This window comes from Brassica rapa, chromosome A09 (assembly GCF_000309985.2).
Source record: "Brassica rapa cultivar Chiifu-401-42 chromosome A09, CAAS_Brap_v3.01, whole genome shotgun sequence".
NCBI classification, from domain to species: domain Eukaryota; kingdom Viridiplantae; phylum Streptophyta; class Magnoliopsida; order Brassicales; family Brassicaceae; genus Brassica; species Brassica rapa.
In genome coordinates, this window is record NC_024803.2 from 42,126,877 (window position 1) to 42,150,799 (window position 23,923).

General features: G+C 32.1%; 3 protein-coding genes and 1 non-coding gene across 4 annotated transcripts; 2 read left to right on the plus strand and 2 right to left on the minus strand.

The window, feature by feature from the left end:
• The first annotated feature begins 280 nt into the window (after positions 1-280).
• Positions 281-3,778, plus strand: LOC103843037 (probable inactive purple acid phosphatase 1). Its single transcript, XM_009119729.3, has 10 exons — positions 281-514; positions 624-833; positions 919-1,010; positions 1,094-1,160; positions 1,237-1,359; positions 1,438-1,530; positions 1,605-1,949; positions 2,029-2,234; positions 2,722-3,157; positions 3,365-3,778. Exons 2-10 carry the CDS (start codon positions 636-638, stop codon positions 3,668-3,670), a joined length of 1,866 nt encoding a protein of 621 aa, XP_009117977.1. The 5' UTR covers positions 281-514; positions 624-635; the 3' UTR covers positions 3,671-3,778.
• On the minus strand, positions 3,725-5,330 carry LOC103843036 (ninja-family protein AFP2). Its single transcript, XM_009119727.3, has 2 exons — positions 4,359-5,330; positions 3,725-4,294 (listed from the first exon to the last, which is right to left on the minus strand). Exons 1-2 carry the CDS (start codon positions 4,936-4,938, stop codon positions 3,945-3,947), a joined length of 930 nt encoding a protein of 309 aa, XP_009117975.1. The 5' UTR covers positions 4,939-5,330; the 3' UTR covers positions 3,725-3,944.
• Positions 5,331-6,938: 1,608 nt separating this feature from the next.
• Positions 6,939-7,010, minus strand: TRNAT-CGU. The gene has a single exon. It is a non-coding gene; the product is annotated as a tRNA-Thr (tRNA).
• Positions 7,011-7,810: 800 nt separating this feature from the next.
• Positions 7,811-23,865, plus strand: LOC103843038 (cytochrome P450 78A5). Its single transcript, XM_009119730.3, has 2 exons — positions 7,811-12,443; positions 12,553-23,865. The coding sequence occupies exons 1-2, from the start codon at positions 11,514-11,516 to the stop codon at positions 13,168-13,170; spliced, it is 1,548 nt and encodes a 515-aa protein (XP_009117978.2). The 5' UTR covers positions 7,811-11,513; the 3' UTR covers positions 13,171-23,865.
• The last annotated feature ends 58 nt before the right edge of the window (positions 23,866-23,923 follow it).

The following is a 23,923-nucleotide window of genomic DNA, read 5'->3' on the forward strand; positions in this document are numbered from 1 at the left end:
AATTGGCTAAATTTTTTTGAGGACGTGGACATCTTCTAAGGGCTTCATATTCCCCTTTTACTAGTGTTAGATAATTACTATCATTTCTTTTTACAGTTATCTTTTTTTTATGATTTTAGGGAAAAAAACAATATTAACACATGTCACAATCTTAAATATATAATTGCCATGTGTCAAGATCGTGTTAATTAGCAACTTTGAAGAACCAAGCTTTATATAATAAGATTACCAATATTCCTCTGTTTCCGGCAATAAAAATCTCTCGAGTTTCCTGACATTCATATAAGCAAAGTCTGAAAACCAAAAAGTCAAAGCAAAAGAGTGGGAATCTAACATAGATGTGAATACTACTCGACTAGTGTCATGAAAGCTGGCCGTTGACGAGTAAAGTCTTTGATAAGCGAGCGAATCTCAATACTGGAATATTCTCCAAAATCTAAAATCTCCTCCAACTTTTATTTTGCTTCTCTTTCGTTCTTGAATAAAAAAAAAAAAGACGAAACGAAAGTCATTGGTAATGTCCTCATCCTCATTTCTGCTCTGTCCGAATCAAGTTGATTCGATACCCACTTTAAATTTGATTCTTGTCAATTCACCAAGGTGTTTCCATTTTTGTGTTTCAGGCTCTCTTAGACATGAGAAGGCAACAACAATCCGTTGCAGTCTTGGTGACTCTTTGTGTAGTAGTAGTAGTATTAGCTCTTGGTGGAAGAATTCAACAAGTGGAATCTCATAAAGACCAGCCTTTATCAGGAATTGCTATCCATGAAACAACGTTCCATCTCAATGACAAAGCTCATGTCAAAGCCTCTCCAACACTTCTTGGATCCAATGTAATTATTACCATTCAAATCCTTTCATAGTCTTTGATGAACAATATCCTAAACTTCAATACCTTTTTTTTTTTTTTTTGGGCAGGGTCAACATAGTGAATTTGTGTTGGTGGAGTTTACTTCTCCACACCCATCAGATGATGATTGGATTGGAGTGTTCTCTCCTGCAGATTTCAAGTATATATTATTTTAAAAACAATCCTTCTCATGAACTGTAGAGTCAAAAGTGTATGTTTTTAACACTTTTGTTGTTACTACAGTGCTTCCACTTGTCCAGGAGATAACAAAATGGTGAGCCTACCTAGGCTTTGTTCAGCTCCTATCAAGGTACTTCTCATAAGTCATAACATTGTTTCTGCTTTTCTACTATACAGCAAATGATTATCTCATTCTCTCTTTACAGTTTCAATATGCAAACTTTAGTAATCCAAGATACAGCAACACTGGAACCGGTTCCTTGAATCTTCAACTCATCAACCAGAGATCAGATTTTTCATTCGCCCTCTTCTCTGGCGGCTTGCTGAATGTAAACACTCATCCACTTACAATTTTCTCTAGTTTTAAAGTTTTTCTGAAGCTAACCCTTTACTTGGTATTGTGTTAGCCCAAGCTTGTGGCAGTCTCAAACAAAGTAGCCTTTGAGAACCCAAATGCACCAGTTTACCCTCGCTTAGCGCTAGGCAAAGAATGGGATACAGTAAGATCCTTGTAAAAACCCTTTTTGATTGTTAACTTAAAAAGAAAGTTTAAATGAGTTTTGTCTTTTAACAGATGACAGTGACATGGACTAGTGGCTACGGACTCAAGATAGCTGAACCTGTTGTCGAGTGGGGGGTTAAAGGAGGAGAACGTAAACTCTCACCCGCTGGAACACTGACCTTTGCGCGCAACACCATGTGTGGTGCACCTGCAAGGACCGTGGGATGGCGTGATCCTGGTTACATACACACAGCTTTTCTCAAAGAGCTGTGGCCTAATGCCAAGTATACCTACAGAGTTGGGCATAGACTGACCAATGATGCATTTGTATGGAGTAAAGAGTATCAGTTCAAATCCACTCCATTTCCAGGACAAAACTCTCTCCAACAAGTTGTAATCTTTGGAGACATGGGAAAGGTTTGGTACTTTGGGTCTAAAAACCATATCAGATTATTTTATTGTTATGGTAAGCCTCTCATGTACTTTGTTGTTGCAGGCTGAGGTTGATGGCACAAACGAGTATAATGACTTCCAACGAGCTTCTCTCAACACCACAAAGCAGCTTATTAAAGATCTAAAGAAGACAGATGCAGTGTTCCACATTGGAGATATCTGTTATGCTAATGGATACCTTTCACAGTGGGATCAGTTCACAGCTCAGATTGAGCCTATTGCTTCCACTGTTCCATACATGATTGCAAGGTTTTGCTATTTTCATTACTTTCTAATTGGCTTTCTTGTAGGCCTGCGGTTTCGGTTTATTTGGTTATTTCGGTTCAGGTATTATCAGTTTCAATTTATTCGGTTTGGCCACAATCCCACCGAAGTGAACCGAAAAAGAAATCGGTTCATTTTTGAATAATTTCGGTTTTTAATTTTATTTCCGAAAAATATATTTTTGATTTTCATTTAGAATTTGATAAAATTTTCTAAAAATAGATATTTTTGGTTAAATTTGGTTATTTCGATTAAATTCAATTAGTTTGGTTAGATTATTTCAGTTATTTTCTGTTTTTTTTTCAAAAATCGAAAACCCAAGCGAACTGAAAACCAAATCATTTTTCCCTACCAAACTAAATCGAACTCAAAACTGTAGCCGAAGTGAGTTTCGGTTCTATTCGGCTGGTTCAGACAAAATCCGCAGGCCTGCTTTCTTATTTACCAAGTCCTGAAAATATACTCTATGCAGCGGAAACCATGAGCGTGACTGGCCAGACTCGGGATCGTTTTACCAGGGTTTAGACTCTGGAGGAGAATGTGGTGTACCAGCTGAGACAATGTTCTATGTTCCTGCTCAAAACAGAGCTAAGTTCTGGTACTCGAGTGACTATGGAATGTTTAGGTTCTGTGTTGCTGACACAGAACATGACTGGAGAGAAGGAACTGAGCAATACAAGTTTATCGAGCAGTGCTTAGCCTCAGTAGACAGAAAAACACAGCCGTGGCTGATATTCTTAGCTCACCGCGTGCTCGGTTACTCCTCCACGTCTTTCTACGCGGAAGAAGGCTCTTTTGGAGAACCAATGGGGAGAGATAGTCTACAGAAGCTATGGCAAAAGTACAAAGTAGACATTGCAATCTATGGCCATGCACATAACTACGAGAGAACATGCCCGGTTTACCAGGTAAACATACTGAACTATTTGAGTAATTCGGAGTTTTTGGATATTTCTATTTATAAATAATATTTTTAGAATATTTAGGTATATAATCTTTATTTTAAAAATTCTAGTACCTGGTTCGGTTCTTCGGTTTTGGATAAATGTACTGAACAATGATTTTTTAGAAAACAGAACCATTTAATCTTTATGTTACTTTTGTTGTGTGTGTAGAGTGTATGCACTAGTGATGAGAAAACCAATTACAAGGGTACATTCAATGGGACGATCCACATTGTTGCTGGAGGTGCAGGAGCTGGTCTTGCTGAGTTCTCTGATCTCCAACCGAACTGGAGTATTGTCAGAGATTACGACTATGGATTCCTTAAACTAACAGCGGCTAATTACTCCAATCTTCTTTTTGAGTACAAGAAGAGCAGTGACGGAACAGTCCATGATTCGTTCAAGATATCAAGAGATTATAGAGACGTCTTGGCTTGTGCTGTTGATAGTTGCCCTGCAACTACACTTGCTTCATAAACAAGAGAATCTTGTAACTCTTTGGTTACATTTGTTTCCATTGTTAAACTGTTGTAGTGATAACACAAATCAATTATAGTTACTGGCAAAATAAGAATCATTTAATCATTTAATGATTCTTGATGTTCTCAAGTATTACACATGAGAATCTTGATCTTCAGCAAGATTTGAGATTTGGCAATTCATTCTTAAAGCCAAACCAAGCAGAAGAAATTAAAAACATAAGACAACTAGAAGATGAAACAAGAAAACAAGAAGACAAGATCCTTTCATGTCAAAACGTTGAAGGAGAAGTATTGACGACGATATGCCGAAGAGGACGATCAACATCACCACCACCACCGTGTTTAACAAACTCTGCAGGCGTCAAGAAACTGCCATGGCAAATGCACATGATCCTAACCTCCTCTCCTTTACCATACTTGTATAGAATCCCATCGACACGTCTTCCGTTTGGACCGTCACCTTTGGTGAACACACACGGCATGTCAAACAAACCGGTAGACGAAGCCGTCCCTTTGCCTTTAGGGGTCTCGTTCTCATTCCCGTGGCTTTCGCTGTTATTAGATGAACATCTTGTCATCATCTTTGGGCTTATTTGGTCACCACAACTGTTTGATGAACCTACAAGACAACAAACATAAGTCTCAAGACCAAAACAATGTTACTACTAACCTTCAAAACCTACCTTGTTGTTGATTCTTGTTGTCCAGCTCCGACAAGCTCGACGAGCTCCCTCCTCCTCCATGGGAATCAACACACACTTGTCTAGGAGAAACCAAATGTCTCTGTAGAAACCCGCTTTTACTAGCGTTGACCCATCTCTCAGACTCAAACGACGCCGTTTGGGAGCTCTGTTTCTCGCACCTCCTCCTCTTAGCTTCCATTCTCCTAAGCGACTGCATCTCTTTCCTCTTCCTCCATTCTTCCTCCATCTCCGCTGGCAACGACGTCGTTCTCGCTAAACCCACCGTGTAATTCTCCGGCTCGACCTCCTCCTTGTCAGCTACGATAGAGCTCTCAAACGGCATAGTGCTCAAAACAGAAGAAGACCGTTTAAGCTTCCTCGGAGCCTTGTCTACTCCGAACCGACCTCCTAAGGACAAACCAAGATTCAGCTCAACCGCAGTCTCATCTTCGCAGTCGGAAGTTTCATCTCTTCCGTCAACGTTTTCAGACATGAAGCCTCGTAACAGATCTCTAGGGTATTTGTTCATGTCGAGAGAAAGATTTGTTCCTCTGTTCCATTCCCTTGCTTCTTCCCCCATAAGATTACAAAACAAAACAAAGCAAATAAATAATAAAGTTTTTTTTTCGTTTTATTTCTCAGATGATGAAGGAATGAAGAACTTGATATCAAAGTTAACAGAGACGGTGAAGAAGATGAAAAGCTTTATTTTGAAAATTGACTAGAAGAAGAAAAAACCCTTTCAGACACATTACAGAAAATGAGAAAGAGAGACAGACGACAACCCCCTTGACTGAGAGGAGGCAAGTGGCCGCCGAGTGAACTGTCTCAACGACACGTGGCCGGTGGATTACGTCGGCGTTCCATAATGCTGCTTGAAGAAACGTGTCTTAAAGCAACTGAGTTCGCCAGTGTCGCGACACGTGTCCGCCAGTTAAAAAAGATCCATCTTCTCTTTTGTCTTTATGGCTAACACATAAAAGTAAATGAACTTAAGAAATACTTTTACAGATTAATTAACACAAATTCAATTTGATTCAATATCTTAAACTAGATTAACACTGCTGATAATAGTAATAGAATTTTAAAATGAGATTTTGTCTTCTAAAAAATTAATTAAAATTGCCTTAAAACTTTTTTATTATGAAGGAATGATTAGAAAAAAAAACATAATTGAAACATTGATAATTCTAGCGACTCGACAACGTCACTCACGTGGGACGGTCTGTAGGACCCATGAGGAAGCAAGTTGCTTGTGAAAAAGTGACGGAGAATAACACTTCCATTGTTTATTAGTAATTTAACTACTATAAAAAGGTGAATTCAATTGTTTAGTAAACTAAAAGACTAATTGTAAAGTATTAAGCTAAAAAGTTTGATTATTGACTAATCTTTTGATGGAGAAGTGATTAATAACATAATAAGGTGATTAATTGAAAAATGTCTTGACAGTTTCAGTTTACTGAGTCTGTGATAGTTAGCTGCTGGAGAATGAAATCTTATAAATTGAAAAAGAAGATTTGTAGAATCCTTTGGTGTGTCACTTTATTGAGTCAAGTGGGGACCGAAGGAGAAGATCTTTAGACATTAACCATAAAAACCAAAAATGTCGCGTGTCATTCACCTGTTGGTTTGTGTCATAATAATGCAACCGAAGAAACTACTACTATGAATATGAGTGAAGAAGACCCCTATCCACTTCCCCATCTCCTCCAAGCCCATAAGGTTAAAAGGCTTTGCCCATTTTTGTTTTGAACCTTTAGATTTTATAAATTGCATTATTTGGGCGTAATTTAAAAATGTTTATTGATTTGAGCCTACAGTTGTGCAACAGAACATCAGAAGAAAAAAATTTAGTATTACAATCAAATAATGAGTTCATGGATGTTTGAAACATACCTGGAGGACTAGATTGACAGTGTCAGCAGATTCGAATGTCACAAACCCGATAATAGTTTCCCTTTTAGCTGTAAAATACTAAAAACTTTTTGAATATATGTTCATATAAAACACATAAATGAGGATACGTCTTAGAGATAGATTTAATAACAGAACTCACCCTGTAACTTCTAACTTGGATAGCATCTTTCTTAATGGCACCAAAACCTTTGAATGTTTCATTTAGCTGCTCTGGTGTCATTCCAATCTACACGACATGCATTAATTCACAAATCTCAGTGTGTCTTACAGCTTAACTATCAAGAGTTGATTGCATAACTTAAATTTATTAAAATGAGTTGAAGAGAAGCAGAGAGTCAAAGTCAATACCTTGGGGAAAAAAAACCTTGGAAGGATGGTAAGAAGCACAGAGTCAAAATCTCAGATCAGAGTGAGAAAAGGACACACACGAGTGATGAACATACACAGGCCTGACCATACAAGTGGCTCTTCTAGGGTTTTACTTTAGAAATCTCCGACGAGATTTGAGATTCCTGTAGGCCTTTTCTACAGTTATTTTTCTATATTGCTTGAAATGTTTTTGAGTACGTAATAGAAAATTGTGGCTAAGAATTCAAAATGTATTTATAAAATCAAAAGGAGTTAAAAAAGCCTAATTACAAAACGGGTTGAGGATCACAAAGCCCCCGGCGAGGATCGAACTCGCGGCCTTTCGCTTACGAAGCGAACGCAATACCACTATGCTACGGAGGCTCTTGGTACACACGATCATTTGTAATTTTATATAGAACAAAACATGATCACTAATTTGACTATTGAGTATTGTATTCAAATACATCATGTGTTTCAAAAAAAAAAAATTTCAAATACATTATGTGCATCTACAGTTACAATAATGTCTCTGCATATTATACATTTCTTCGCTTTTATAAATATCTTAACACTTTTTTTTCAGATCTCAAAATATTGAGGCACACATTTAAGATTTGTAAAAGAGGACAGTTGGGTAATGGCTATTTAATGTTTATTTAAAAAAAAACTAAAAGAGGACACTGTGTTTTTTTATAAAGACAATAAAAGCGAACATACGTCAAAAATGTATAGAAATACAAATCAATTCAAAGAGACAAAAGAGAGTGAAATTTATGTTTCATTTCTATAAACTTTTAACATATGTCAAATGCAGATTGTTTTTTTCCTCCACAAAACGTCAAATGTGTTGATGTTTTGTTATATTGTTTAACATCTTTTCTCTTTTTAAAATAATTTTACATATCTCTCTTCCAATTGCATTTGATTTTTCCTATATTTTCTCGAGTTGTTAATTTGTAAGGTAATTAAATCAAAATTTTCAAGATAATGTTGATGTGCTTGCACGAGTCTCTGCTATATATTATCGGCCCAATAAATAACTATCTGATGGGCTACTGTTCGTAGAGTCAACAAATCGGAGTCAGGATACTGTTTTGAATACGTTGAGCCATCCATCAAACTCACAAACCATTCACTTTCACATTCACCATCTGGATACCAAAGGATATTTTAATAGTTTTTGGTAAGAACACGTTTAATTGTTACGAATTAACAGCATATTAGCGCATGTGAGAAGATTACAACGACAATAAAACTATAGTTTCACTTTCACCAACCAGCTAAAATATCACCAACACGATTTATTTTAAACTGTTTTTTCATACTGTATTATTATACTTTTGGCAATCTTATAAATTTATCGTATTGTTCTTTATTATCACCATTATAACACCGTGCTGTATCATGAAAACTATTATTGTTTGAAATATAATTTTCTAACAGTTTCAACTTTTAACATATATACATGGACAGATTTACAGAAAAAAAAAAGGTCAGTTGACACCAGTTAAATATATAAACTGGTTTTTCATATTGTATTATTATCACCATTATAACATCGTGCTATATCATGAAAACTATTATTGTTTGAAATATAATTTTCTAATAGTTTCAAGTTTTAACATATATATACATGGGCGGATCCACAGAAAGAAAAGAAGGATCAACTGACACCAGTTAAATATAAAAAATCGGTAGGCTAATTTTCGTAAGGTGTTTGAGCTCACTTGGTAATTCTCTTAATTTGAACCCACTAACCCGAGTTCAAATCCTTTGCTTGCATACTTATTTATTTGTTATAGTTTGGGTTTTTTGGATCTAAAATACAAAATTATGATCCCAGTGAAATCTTTTTCTATGTCCACCCATGCATATGTATATATATATGTGTGTGTGTGTGTGATATTTAAATATATATATGTGCATGAGTGTGTTTGAATCTGTAACCAAAAAACAATCCATGTACATCTTCAACTACATGGCAAACAAGGGCAAGAAGAACCACAAGATGATGACAGGAGAAGAACTATATCAATTTGGTTATGCTCAAACCGAACCAGAAGTCATAACTGTAAGATCTCTCGTTGTCCCGACATGGACTTGATTGGCCTTTCACTTTTCATTTCCTTTCATTTTTGTTGTTCTTACTTATTCCTACGCGTTACCGTAAAATCATTTTGGGTTCCATAATGAACAGTTGTCAATAGTGAAATATTCTCCTGATGTTATGTCCTTTTCAACTAAAATGTAGAACATGCACCTTTTCCCTTAAACTGCTTCAGTGTTTTCAAAAGTCGTAGTTCTATTTCTATGTATTTATGTATTCTCTTGGTCAAAGTTTCTGGAGTGCATTACATTTTTGCTGACCAATAGTTGAACTAGTTTTTCTTTGAAAATAAGTAACTTTTTTTTTTTGGTAAAATTGAAAGTAAGTAACTTCTTAAATGTTTGTATAAGGTTGGTTTTTGATGGGGCTGGTCTTGTAAGTATGGTAAAGGAACTCTTGCCAGGCCATGCGTTTTTGGTTCAGGGATTTGCGTTAGGTTCTGGATGTATTATCATTCCCCTATATTTATAAGATCATGCAGTTGTCCAAAAAATGTTGAAAGGTTCTTTAACGTAATGTTTATTAGAGTATTGGGTTGTGTGTGTTTCTTTCTTGCTCTGTAATAAGTTGCTTTTATCAACATTGTAAATTATTTCAGAAATGGTAATCTTAACATCTTACCCAAAAAATGTTTGTAGTAAAAAGATTTTAGATTTTTTTTTTTTTTTGATTTTAGATAAATCATCTTAAAAGCAATTTTTAACATAGTGGCTATTTTTTAAGCCGACATAAGTAAAAGTTCACACTTCATGCAGTAAAAGGGAATTGTAAAATTACTATTATTCATGTTTTCAAGTTACTATCGACACTATAGTAAATGTGAAAGGGAATTGTAGACTTCGCTGTCAAATACTATCATACTATATAAAATACGAAACAGTAAATCAAGCAGTAGAAGTAGCTGAACGAAGCAGGCCTACACTACACAAGACTACATAACACATTACAAAGCTTTTACGTATAAAATGTCAGCTTTCTCCGCTTCCTGTATTTTCGTTTAATCATCACTGCCTTTTGTCTCCCCTCTTAATCTTTTTTTCCTTCCTTTTTTACATATCATAGTACAATTATTTGTTAATTTAGTTTTCCTCTACAGTCTATATCCTGTAAAACAATAAAATTAGCCATATAAACTGTACAATAATACAAAAATTAAAGAAGCACAGTGATTTTACAAAAATTACAAGGACCACGCGAGGCCTCTAAAGATAAAATCACACGGCAAAGATTTTGCTTTCACAATTATGATATTGATATTGACTCCACTTCCGATTTGACTCCATATACGTGTCTCATAATTTAACTCGTTTGATTATTTCTTAAAATATCGAATTGTGAAGTAAAAGCCTCGAACATGTGAGCACGCCTTAGAATTAAATGCCAGACGTATTAACTCCACCTTTTGATCTAAACTATATGTATTTACTCATATTTATGAGTGTAAAGCAAAAAGTAGAACTCGAATTAATTATTTAGGTTTTACATTGTGATTACAAAAAGCAAAAAAAAACTGCGTCAGTTCTGTAAAATTTTATTGAATTATAGACTCATTTCAAGGAATCGTAATTTTCATTGAATACTACTGACGTTCTGAAAATTAAAATGTTTAAAATAGAATTTTTGTTACCATTTCGTTAAGTTTTCTTCATTTTCTTTTAGTAATATTATCACAAAAATGCACCAATAAAATACTAATACATCCGTACCATTAAAAGAACTTTGATAAGAGTGGCCAGGACGGCTGTGATTTTCATTTCGATTCTCTTCTTTAGTATCCTTTCTCTTTTCCGATAATACTAACATTATAGTATATACTACTATTAGTATTTTTTAGTTAATTAACTACACCCATATATTTCAAATTTTATAAGGAAGCGAATGAATTCCTATCAGAGTATTTTTATTAGCTATTTCTAGCCGACAAAAAAAATATATTAGCTATTTCTAATGCGAGGTTGATATTATTCCTTGATGTTAAATTGTTATAAAAGTTTATTGGAGTGAAGTATTAAAAACATTTTCTATGTATGTGGCAGAAAATATCTTGACTTTGTTGAAAAATTATTTGCATGACACACCAAATCTTTAGCTTTTAAATTCCCACACAATCCATATGAATCACATTTTACTACATGCTAACGATTTTTCAAAAAAAACATTGGTTCTGGTTAGTATCACTCCCAAATCATTATAATAACAACATATATTAGAGTTTTTTTTAAGTTTCTTTTAAGTTCGAAAAAACAACATATATTAGGACTAAAATGTTTAACAAACGAATTCATTTTGTTGTCTAACACAAAGTTAGCAGATATCATTACAGTATAATTTTATCATAATAGTTTACAAAAAAAAAAAAAATTATCATAATGCCTGTATCTAAAGGACGTTTTTTAAAAACATTAATACGTTTTAAAAATGGTGATTTTCAACACAATTTTGGAAATAACAAAGTTGCAGCAATATCAAAGAATTACTCCATCATTCCGTGGTTTCATCAGTAAAAGTTAATGACTTGCCTTTGACCTAAAGACAACATAATCAATGCTAATACAAACTTTTTTAAAATAATTAATCCAACATTAACAGGCCAATAAAAGTAAATTAATTTTTTTGAAAAATAATTAAAGTATCAATGATGTACCAAGTGACCGTCTATTTAAACACTCTTTCCATGCATCCCATTTCATATATCTTCATAGTTCTCAACACTTCTATTTACTCTCTCTCTCTCACACACACACACTTTCTCTCTTCTTTCATTACTCAAGCCTGAGATGTCTCCAGAACCTTACGTTCTGTTCTTTGACTCTCTCAACCTGGTCACCTTCGAAACCTTTGCTTGGCTTTCTCTCTTCATAGCCACAGTTGCTTTCTTTCTCTCACCAGGTGGCCTCGCATGGGCCTGCACCAAGTCTCGGGTTTCGATTCCTGGTCCATCTGGTTCTCTTGCCGTCTTCTCACGCTCCAACCCTCACCGCGTTCTCGCAGCGCTTGCCCAACGCTTTAAGGCCTCTCACTTGATGGCGTTCTCCGTTGGTTTTTCACGTTTTGTCATCTCCAGCGAACCGGACACCGCTAAAGAGATTCTAAACAGCTCTGCTTTTGCTGACCGGCCGGTTAAGGAGTCAGCTTACGAGCTTCTCTTCCACCGCGCCATGGGGTTCGCACCGTATGGTGAGTACTGGAGGAACCTGAGGAGAATCGCTTCAACGCATCTTTTCAGTCCGAGAAGAATCGCGGGGTTCGAAGGTGTTAGGGTTGGAATCGGTATGAAGATGGTGAAGAAGATCAAGAGTGTTGCTATGTCTTCAGCTGGTGGTGAAGTTGAAGTGAAGAAGGTGATTCACTTTGGTTCATTGAATAATGTAATGACGACTGTTTTTGGTGAAAGCTACGACTTTGATGAAGTTAATGGTGATGGGTGTTTTCTGGAGAGGCTGGTGAGTGAAGGTTATGAGTTGCTTGGGATATTTAACTGGAGTGATCACTTTGGTGTTCTTCGGTGGTTTGACTTCCAAGGAGTGAGGAAGCGGTGTAGAGCTTTGGTCTCCGAAGTCAACACTTTTGTCGGCAGCATAATTGAGAAGCACAAGATGAAGGCGAGAAACAATCTCACAGGAGAGGAAAATGACTTCGTTGATGTCTTGCTTGGCTTGCAAAAGGATGAAAAGTTGTCTGATTCCGACATGATTGCTGTTCTTTGGGTAAGCTCTTTTACTAGTAATTTGTTTTGAGGATAAGGTTTAAAAATTTTAAATGTGTTTTAATATGTTCTCTAATTTTTTTTACTTTTTGGCTTTTATATATTTTTAGGAAATGATATTTAGAGGGACAGATACAGTTGCGATTCTAGTGGAGTGGGTACTTGCAAGAATGGTATTGCATCAAGACATTCAAGCTAAACTGTTCAAAGAGATAGCTTCCGTTACAAGTAACAACACTAGATCCTTGTCTGATTCTGACATCTCAAAACTGCCGTACCTTCAAGCTATTGTCAAAGAAACCCTGAGGCTCCACCCACCTGGCCCCCTCCTCTCGTGGGCTCGTCTCGCTATCCACGATGTCAACGTAGGTCCCAACCTTATCCCTGCAGGAACCATAGCTATGGTCAACATGTGGTCCATCACACATGACGCCAAAATCTGGACCGACCCTGAAGTGTTTAAGCCTGAGAGGTTTACTGAAGGTGAGGATGTAAGCATCATGGGTTCGGATCTTAGGTTGGCTCCATTCGGAGCAGGTCGTCGGGTTTGCCCTGGCAAAGCAATGGGTCTAGCCACTATTCATCTTTGGGTTGCTCAGATGATTCAGAATTTCGAATGGGTTAAGGGTTCTTGTGATGTGGATCTCACTGAGGTTCTCAAGCTGTCTATGGAGATGAAGAAGCCGCTGAAGTGCAAGGCTGTTCCAAGGAATGTTTGTTTTGGTTGATGGATCCGATTATCTGTTGTATCGGGTCGGGTACTTGTTTTAATAACTACTACGGGTAGTCTCTTTTAATAATTAATAATTATGGTTTGCGTCGGAACTCGGAAGTTAGGGTTTTGGCACGTTTTGTGTTTGCTTCAAGTAACGTAGCGTATCTCGTTATCGGCTTTGGTTTAGTGGCTATATATTCAATAATATCATATCTATAAAATTGATTAGTCAAGTTTATGCAATATGAATTGTTGTACTATTTTTCTAGCAAAGATCACGTACAATTATATTTTATTTTCCCCACTCGTACAATTAATCAGTTATGAAAACCCGGATGTCATCTTATCCCATATGCAACGAGTTGATTAAGCTATTGAAATATCTCAACTAGCATATTCATCAACATTGAATTTGGCTAATCGGAGGTAATCCGAGAGAATATGTAAATGTAAATTTTCTTTTCCTGGTCTTGTACAGTACTAGTTATGTAGCTATTAGGTCAGAGTTTAATGAGAACATTAAAATATACTGATAATATCCGACATAATATGAGTCATATGAAAAGGTTGAGTTTTGCTAGAAAGGAAACCGAGTAATTAAATGATCATTGATGAAAATTATCAGTTGGATCATGTGTTAGCATCTCGATCAAGATGATCCAGATTTCGAACATGTGAGTAAATCATTGGATATTAGGCTATTTAACTCACTATAATATGATTGTAGATCAATGAGCAACTGATTTTCTCTTCTTACACATGCTGATCCATCATTACGACATGATCAAAAATTCCAACTAGAAAAGCGGGAAAAAAAAGCTAAGGAAATACACCATAAATCTATTGTAAATTTGTTAAACTTTTTTTTTTGGAACGCAAGTTTAATGTTTGCTTTCTTAAAAAAATATTATTTTTCGACGACTAAATTGTGAAATATATAAAAAATAAAATATATTAGAAATAACCCAAAAAAATTGTAAGGCTTGAATTATTTTTTCCGTTCGAAGCTGTAGTTGCGTGTAGGATACTGAAATTCCAGATTTTCATTTTATATAGAAAATATCCAAATAACATTTAAATATGTAACTGAGAAAAAAATAAATAACAACTGTGATCTCTCAAAAATAATATTCCATTCGTTTTTCAATATAAGATGTTTTGCTTGAATACACAAAAATTAAGAAATTTACTTTTTAAAAAATAATATTATTAAATTTATATAAATTAAACATAAGTTAACCGATCGTAAATAATGTGATAAAATATAATTGGTTTACCGATTTTTAATAAAACTAAAATACAGTAAAAATATCAAAACATCTTATATTTTAAAATATCAAAAAATTTCCAGAACATCTTATATTGTGAAACGAAGGAAGTATTATTTTATCTTACCTTTGAATTCGTATTTTTTCACATCTGATACATCAAACGATTAATTAGATTATCTACAATAATTTCAAAATTCAACATTCACATTCTCATTTTTAACACTCTACATCATATTTTTTTTTCCTATCCATTATATCATTTAATACACATTTAACTTTTATACACTACGGTAGTAACACATTTAACTTTCAACATCTCTATTGTAACCAGTCTTAGATGTTAGGTCTCAGTCACGTATAACCCCTTAACTTTTCTTCAACATTGTTGTTTCTGTTGATCTTGTGAATTGTCACATTATTAACAATATATTCAAAGGTACAAAACAGTAAACTTAAAATATGCTAAAATGACGTAGAAAACCAACGAAACAGAAATTTAACAATCATAATTCGACATATTCTTTTACCAAAAATAATAATTTCGACATAATCCTCTCCTTGTTTTTTTTCCGAAGAATATTGTTTGTCCGATAGGAACACCATTTAAAGTTTGCACTTAAGTTAATACTTATCAGCATACAATGTTTAATGTATATATGGATTAGACCGAATTTAATTTTATTAATATATACTTCAAGATCGTATCCTCAACGTCCTCTTTTTCGTTCATGAATCTTCCATCGCTTATTAACTATTCATATTCATTAACAAAAAATTCGTTAATGTGAAGGACCCCTAATTAAAATATACTCGAAGAATAAGAGTATATATGGGGAAACCCCATCAGTAAAATACGAGGATGATGTTTTGGCCGTATTGTTGTACGTATCTCGTTTTCCTACTTGTTTATATACAACAGACATAATTATGTGCATAATTAATATGCTAATATAGCATACTGTGTTTGGTTTTATATGATAAATTCGTTTTATGTTTTGTAAACATATTTGAATAAGTCCAGAAAATGGTAATTCATCCATTGTGTCAGTGTTTGGATATCTTTTCGTCTACGTCTACGTAATTAGTAGTTCGTCTACGTAATCACATCATATATAAAGCTAAAATATCTAGATCAGATATCATAGTGATATAGATAAATGAATTTGGAATGTTAGGAGCGGTGGCATATCTTTAGTATCTTTCAAATCATTGAAAGATTGAAGTTTAAGACTATTAGTTAGCCTTCAACTAAGGAGTAATAGGCCTTATAATACACGAGGGTAGCTAGGGTTTTATGCTGGAAAAGAAAAAGACGTTTACCTTTATGATAAATAAAAGCGATATACTGTAATCAATTCAACATGTTTTGACATGATAGTTTCAGCTGTATTGTATTTCAATTCGATAATAGCGTTGTTTAGGAGCCGCCGATGGTTCAAAAAATCTTATATTTGGAAATAATACTAGTGAATATATATTTTACGTAAACGGTAGCATGTTACAACTTGCATGTATAATTAACAGCTGATATCGGAGATGAAAACATTTTTTATTGAAAATGCTAAACATCTCAGTAACAACATATAAAATAACGATATGTATACTTCTTAATATCCAATATATAAAACTTTACACTAGTCCAAAATAAGTGCAAGTTGCTTTCCTTCCCATCTCTTTCTTTCTTTAAAATTTCCATATTCCATTGAATCGATTCTTCGACTCCTTCATTATAGATATGACTGATTCACCACCAAACCGAGACTGGAACCAAAGAATCGATGTTGGACACAGGAATTGAAAAGGATAATTATGCGGTTGCTATATATATGCTTTTAGAAGATTCACTAATTTATTAAATCGTTGGATGCTCGCTTAATCAAAATTTAGGTAATATCTAGAATATATTTTTCACAATTATGGTTCTCCCCTCATACACTAACCATACTTATTTGGTTTGTTATGACTAGTCTATTTGTTATACACTGGTTGTTTTTTTGAAATACATACACTGCTTGCTTTGAAGTCATCTTTCAGACTTTAACTTATTTCAATATGACCAGATGTTCAGGATACACATTAATAATTCAAATTCTCACCTAGAAAGCAGTCTAAAATTACCTAAGAGAATCTGCCAAAAACAAATCACCCTATATATAAGGGCATCTGATAAATGGTGGATTTTTTATAATGCTTGAAATTGTATCCAACTTTCACTGTCCAGTTTTTTAAATCGTCATCTATACCAATATCATGATATAACATAGGAAAATTCATGGGCTATGAATCATTAGCCCTCTTGGATTATATTTGCCTCTCATTGGGCAAGAAAATTGGATCCTCTGTCTTAGGGTTGTAGACACTAATGAGATCATTAATTATTCATACTTTTGTTGATTTTCAAGTGGCTTAATTAATGATTACGATTCTTTTTGTAAAGCCGAATTTAGATGCTTTTGTTAAAGCCAAATATTCACTTGCAACAACAATCGTTTTTAAATATTTTAAAATACATTAAAGCCCAAAAAGGCTATGTATTTTCTGCGCCACTCATTAATAGCACTCGCATGAATTAAAAATAAGTGTATACAATCTATACAAGTACATCGGTCACCACAGTATGGCCGAGTATGTAAATCCTTAATCGATCATTACAAAATATGATAGGAAATAAGTTTGGCTAAGATTACTTACTGCGTTTTAGTGTGGAATAGATTCATGCTATGCAGATAAGAGTCATCATTTTTATATAATACTCACTCCGTTTCGTTAAGTTAGATGTTTTAGAAAAAAAATTATATCACAACAATAGATTTTTCGTATTTTTATTTTAAAAATGTGATTTTCAAAAAAATTAATTGAGTTTATTGAATTACTATTAGTTAAAAATTATTAAAAATTACAGAAAATGATACATTTACTATATAATTTAGTATGTTTTTTTTAATATATAAGAAAATACTAAAAAAACTATCTTTATGAAACAGATAGAGTATATGATAGTTTCTTTTGATTAACATGGGATACCAAATCTATGAAAATGCCTAAACTAATCTATTACATAGAGATGTAGTTTATACATAAATATTTTTATGTATTTAAATGAGATCAAAAACCTGATTAAATTTTTATGTAACTAGACAAATATAATATTATGGGACTGTTTCAAATCCGGGTCGTTTAACCGTTCAAAATCCTCCGACGTTAGTTAATAGTATATGCTAATATTTTGTTAACAAAATGCATACGAGGATTTTTATTTTGAAAGTTAAAGACTAAAGATAATAATATATAAATCCTTGTAATTATTATAAATTAATAAAATCTGAGATGAGATTTTATACTTTAACAAATGTTTATTTTGGTCACTATAGTTTCCTCTGGAAAAATATTTAAATTGCATATTTGTATAATATAACTGTGTATTAGGGACCGGTAGTACAAAATTGTATAAATGAAAACTTTTAAAAATCAGTATAAGAATATTATATTGATACATTCATCTAATACAAATTTCATCTCAAAGAAATTATCATCTAATTAATATTGTAAATACTTAACCAAAAACAAAAAATTCTATCGGATTGCGATATGATTGTGTAGGGACCGGTAGTAGTACAAATCTTTATACTACAATAGTTATGTTGGGAATTTTTTTGGGATAAATACCTCAAATCTTTAGTATTCAACAACTTTAAAGTGTTTTTGAAAATTATATACGTACTTTTATAATTTAAGAAGTTCTGCATTTTCCATATTTCAATCAATATATTATTTCCATAATTTTAGAAACTTATGTAATTTTCTATGACATTAACGGGCTCCTTTTTTAAAGGCAGCCTAGTTTAAGAAGCGATCCATTTATATATTGACAGTCAATGGGCTAATTTATGTATGGGTTAGACCCAATCCATTTTGCTATTACTAAATCGGAAACAAAATGAAAGATGCGTTAAATAGATAAATTATCTCATATTGACTTTATATATATGTAATTACATCCTCCTATATATTAATTGAGAAGTCACTTAAGTGGATTTTGCTTATGTGTCATTCATATGTGAAGTTTAGATTAACATGATTGGTTGCTGATATTTGAATTGTAATTTATTTAATTAAATTTTTTAAAAATTTAATTCTAGAATTACCTAATCTAATTAAACATCTTAAATATATATGAATTAACATATGATTGCCCCACTAGAATAAATTTTAAAACTTTTCTTGAATAATAGCCCTATATTTAAAACATACTATAACTCTATAAGTTGATAGTTGGAGTAATTGGGCGGTAAATATTGGATATCACCAAATTAGGTTTCCAATGCGTCCATGATCATATACTATTCGGTGTTATTAGTTTTTGATTTTGGTCTGAAAATAATTCAAGCTCTTACCGTATGTTGTTGTAAATATTATTTTTTCCATCTAGTCAAAAGAATCTTAACAGAACGACATGACATTAAGTCATGAAGTCGATAGTTGAACCCTGTAAATCATACTCCCTCTGTTTCAAAATACTTTTGATGTTTTAAATAAATGCACAAGAATTAAGACATATTTTTTTTCTTAAAAAGTAACATTAAAAATATAAAGTAAAACTAATTCAGCCAATCACAAAACCCACTATAAAACATCATTGGTGACATAGTTTTCTGTAAAACTAAAATTAATATAAAAATATTAAAATATTTTGAAATATTTTACTTATTATTATCTGCAAGAAGGCATTACAGTTTTTCTCTTTTTCACAGTTCAATTAGGAAAGTTATTATGTAAAAAAGGAGTTACGTGTCCCACAACTTTGGGGAGATTGTCTGGTCTCTTTACATGTCAGGGATGCAATGTGGTGTTGTGTCCATGTGCAAACAATTTTCTACCATTTGTAACAATCATTGTACTTTATTTTTCCTGTTTCCTTGTATTTTAATTTTCAGTTTGGTTTACACTTTGATTAATATAATAAACGTAATAGATCGTAGAAACATAGTTGGTTATTCAGTTATCTAGGAAGATATAGTTAAACAGTTAGTGTTAAAAAAAAACTAGTTAAACACTTCAAATTCACCGGTTTAGTACACCTATATCAAATATGTTGCTATATATTCCCTCTGTTTTAATATAATGCATGCATATTTTATACTTTTTCACGCATATTAATAAAACATCTAATAAATACATAATTTTTTGTGATTATTTTTTTTCATAATTTTAAACCAATAAAAATCCAATTAGTACAATTAAGTTTTTTTTTTAAAAAAAAATTGTAATTAATCATTATTATTTGATAAAACATGCATTGAAAATACAAAAAAAAAAATATTTTAAAACAGTTTTTTCTCTCTAAAATATATAATTTTATAAAACGGAAAGAGTACTACTTACTCCGTTTCAAAAATGTATAAAATGTATGTTTTGCAGTTTTCAAACTTGTAAGAAAACATCTTAGATTTTGATTATGAGTGTTTTTTTTTGTGATCAACTATTTTCCATAACTTTTAACAAATCAAAATTTAATACACAATTAATTTCTTCAAACTTTACAGTTTACCATTATTATCTAATAAAAATGCATTAAAATATAAAAATACATTTTTTGAAGTAACTGTTTTTTTTTAATAATTCAGGCTGAAAAATCACGCGGAAAGCACTAAAGAAAACTTCTTTTTAGAGGGATGTGACTTTTTTTTTGGGCAAAAGAGGGATGTGACTATGTGAGCGTAATAGGAGAGAAAGGATTTTAATAATATCATCCCACACAGTATGTATGTGTATAACATTATGATAGGATGGTGACATTAAATATTTCTTTAGCAAAGATAGAATTGTGCTGGTACTAGTCACCATCAAGCTCAGTAGTAAGTGGCTCCTTCGCATCTGTTCCAAACATACACCTATATGTATATACATAGCTTTGGAGTGTTTTTTTTAAAACACGGACGAATACGAACGCGTCATGTATATGAAAAATCAGAAAAGAAGTCTCATGCAAGGACCTCCGGAAGTTCAATACTTAGATCGGCAATTCGGCATGTATGCCTCACGAGCTCTCCTAACTACAGGCTTTTAATTCATGTCAAATAAACAAATCGTTAAAAAAAAACACATCGCTGTTAAAGTACATATTAACAAATACATTGTTAATTGTTATTAGTTTTTCAGTATACAGATGATTTGTATATATGTCAAAATTACAAAAAAAAATAAAAAAGTAAAACCAAATGAATGTAATTCAACTGACAGAAAGTTTTGTGAACAGATTGTGAACTTGTAATCACTAGCTCGAGTGTCAAACACTAGAGAAATGTGAAACATAAAGCGTTTCTCATCAAATTTACAATCAGCCGGGATCAATATAAATATCTAACTTTAACGAAAATTTTAAGCAAATTATATAATTATGTGTACTTGATAAATGTTGTTGTAACCCTATATTAGGCCTTGTTAATGTTAGTACAGATAGTTCTATGTACGATCACGAACTATCCATTTATTTATTGGTTAAAAGATTAATTATTATAAACAAGGTTTTGCTTTGATAAATATGGGTAGATATTTTTATAATGTGGCATTGATGGAAGACCATTATTGATCAATATAAAAACTGATGAAAAGACATGATGAAATTTGGTTGAAAATCAAATATAATGTAGTTTAAGAGGTACTATATAATTGATCCCAGTTAATTTTCTGACCCTTAGATCATTTCCAATGATGTTTTATTTTTTGTTTCATTTTTAAGAGGCATTAAAATGAAGAAATGAAGAGTGTCTTATTTAAATATACACGGTTCACATTTTCATTTTTTTTTAAATGAACTTTTTTAAATTAAAAATTTCGTTATTAACTTTTACTTATTCTTATATTTTTCTAAAATAATTTATATGTGTTATTATTACCCAATTAATTTTAAAGATTCAATCATTACTTTCATCTAATTGCATGTTTACATCAAAAATCATGGAAATATAATTTCTAAAAAACAGTAGCTCAATTAGAATCAAAGATAAATAGACTTACTTTTTGGTTCAAATTACTTTTGTTAATCAAATTACTAGGAACCAATATTTTTTGCTGATTCCTTAGAAAAAGAAGCTTTATGAATGGTTGAGGCTTTTATTGCCCTCACCTAACTCTTGTGTTTGAAGTTAATGAAAGTTGTTAAAAAATCATTTATATAAAAAAAAATATATGATGTTCTTTGTTTATTTGTGTTTTTTGACATCGTGCTAAATTATTGTTAAAACAAAATAATTGGGTAATAGAAGTAAACATGAAAAAATAAAAGGTATTAATAATAACTAATAATAAAATAGAATTATAATATACTTGAAATATTACACTTACAAAAAAAACGAAGCAAACCATTGAAACAATTGTTACTTCTTCTTTTTTCTTCATTTTGAAAAAATGAACTTTTAAGATATAAATGAAACTAAACCATTAGAGATGCTCTTAAAATATATATAACTCTTGATCTAGTGGTTTACATAAATCTTTTTAAAAATTGAGAAATCAGACCCAGAATTCAAAACTATATGGGAGAAATTTTGAAGTGCTTATTCAAAGTTTACATGTCGATCTCTCTATTCTACAGATATTTCTACAAATATCGTCAATCAGATGGGTGTTCGAACAAGAATTCGTGACAGACAAACGCATCAACAACTAAAAGGTGATTTGGTTGAACATATATGGCGTAAATTTGGACGTGATCAAGACAAGAACTAAGCTTCAATGCTTCTTTGAAATTATTATCGTTTGTTTTAGTAATATTTGTTTTTGTGTTTGTACTTTAAAATCTATGTTTAAAATGTTATGTTTGATTTTGTTTTATTTAATAAATAAATTTAATCTTTGTTTCAAATTTTATGTTTAAAAATAAGTTTGATATTTTTTATTGTTAAGAACATTAATTAAAAAACTACCAACAAACCATTTTAATTATGTGTCTTTTACCAAAGTTTCTTATTTTAATTTTAATAGTTTGAAAATCACTAAGAACCACTTAAGATGAGATCATAGGTTTTACCAGTAAACATGCTTTAAGGTTAAGTGTTGATGCGTCATGCTGTGGGGCTTGCGATACACCATCATAAAAGCATCTCCAATGTATTACTCCATATTTTACTCCAAAATGAAGTAAGGTTTTACTCCAATGTATTACTCCATTTTCTACTCCAAAAATAATATATTTTATTAATAATTGTGAATAATATCTTATACTTATAAAAATTTACTAATTAACCCCAACTATTTTATGTTTACAAAAATTCTTTAAAATATAATTTATTTAAATTAAACATTTATTAATAAAAGTACAAGAAACCATAAAATAAAAGACAATATATAAGTTGGTTTAATAATGACATTAGAATATTTTTCTCACAAATGATCAACTAATGCATTTCGTAATGAAACATAAGCTTCTTTATCTTTGATATTCTTAAATCGAACAAGTTTTTTTTGAAATCGGACATTTTCATCTTCTACAATTTCGGTATCTAGAGGTGGAGCTTCTCTTTCAAGTTCAGTTGGTGCATCGAATTCACACTCATCCTCAATTATCATGTTATGTAAAATTATACATGTAGTCATGATGTCATGTAACACATTTTTTTCCAAAACCGAACATGTCCTTTCACAATAACGAAACACAACTTTAGATCCTTTTATGTTATCTTTATTTTATGTTATTATTATTTTTTAATTATAGTATATATTTTTATGTAAAATTATTAAATAATGGAATATCTTGGTAATTTATGTTATTGTATCATTTTAAAATATTATTTAAGCAAGAAATAAAAACATTAAAGATTTAAAGGGCTATTTCACAAATAAAAAAAGTTCAACACCAAAATTGAGTAATGGGTAAGATTACTCCATAAATGGAGTAATCCTAGCCATTACTCCATTTTGGAGTTGAAAATGGAGTGGGGTTGGAGAAGATTTTACTCCAAAATGATGTTTGAAGTAGAAAATGGAGTAGGGTTGGAGATGCCCTAAGGAGCCAAACACTAAATACATACTATAAGACTAAGAGCACCTCTATCGGTTAGATTAAAATGGAGTTTTCATAATTATTTTATTAAAAGTAAAGAAAAAATAGAAGAAAGAGTGTGATACGGTATGTCTGCAGAAATATTTTCGGACCCTTTAAAAATCTCAACATTACAATGTCACGTTTTAATTCGTTTAGTTTTAAAAGGGAAAAGAAAATTTTAATTGGATAACAATATTGTTTTAAAACATTAACAGAAAATGGTTGAGAACCTTTAGTAGATCTTAGCCGACAAGGCTGCTCTAATATGTGGTTGGTAACACCTATTAAGACATAAAACATTACTTAAGCTTCGAATGGTAACACTGGATCGAGCGGTTAATTGCAGTGCGGTTAAAACACTAATAAAAATATATATATATATATAGTATATGTAGAAATTTTTGTTACTGTTAGTTACGGTGCAAGACAGATCGTAACATTCAAAGCGTTAT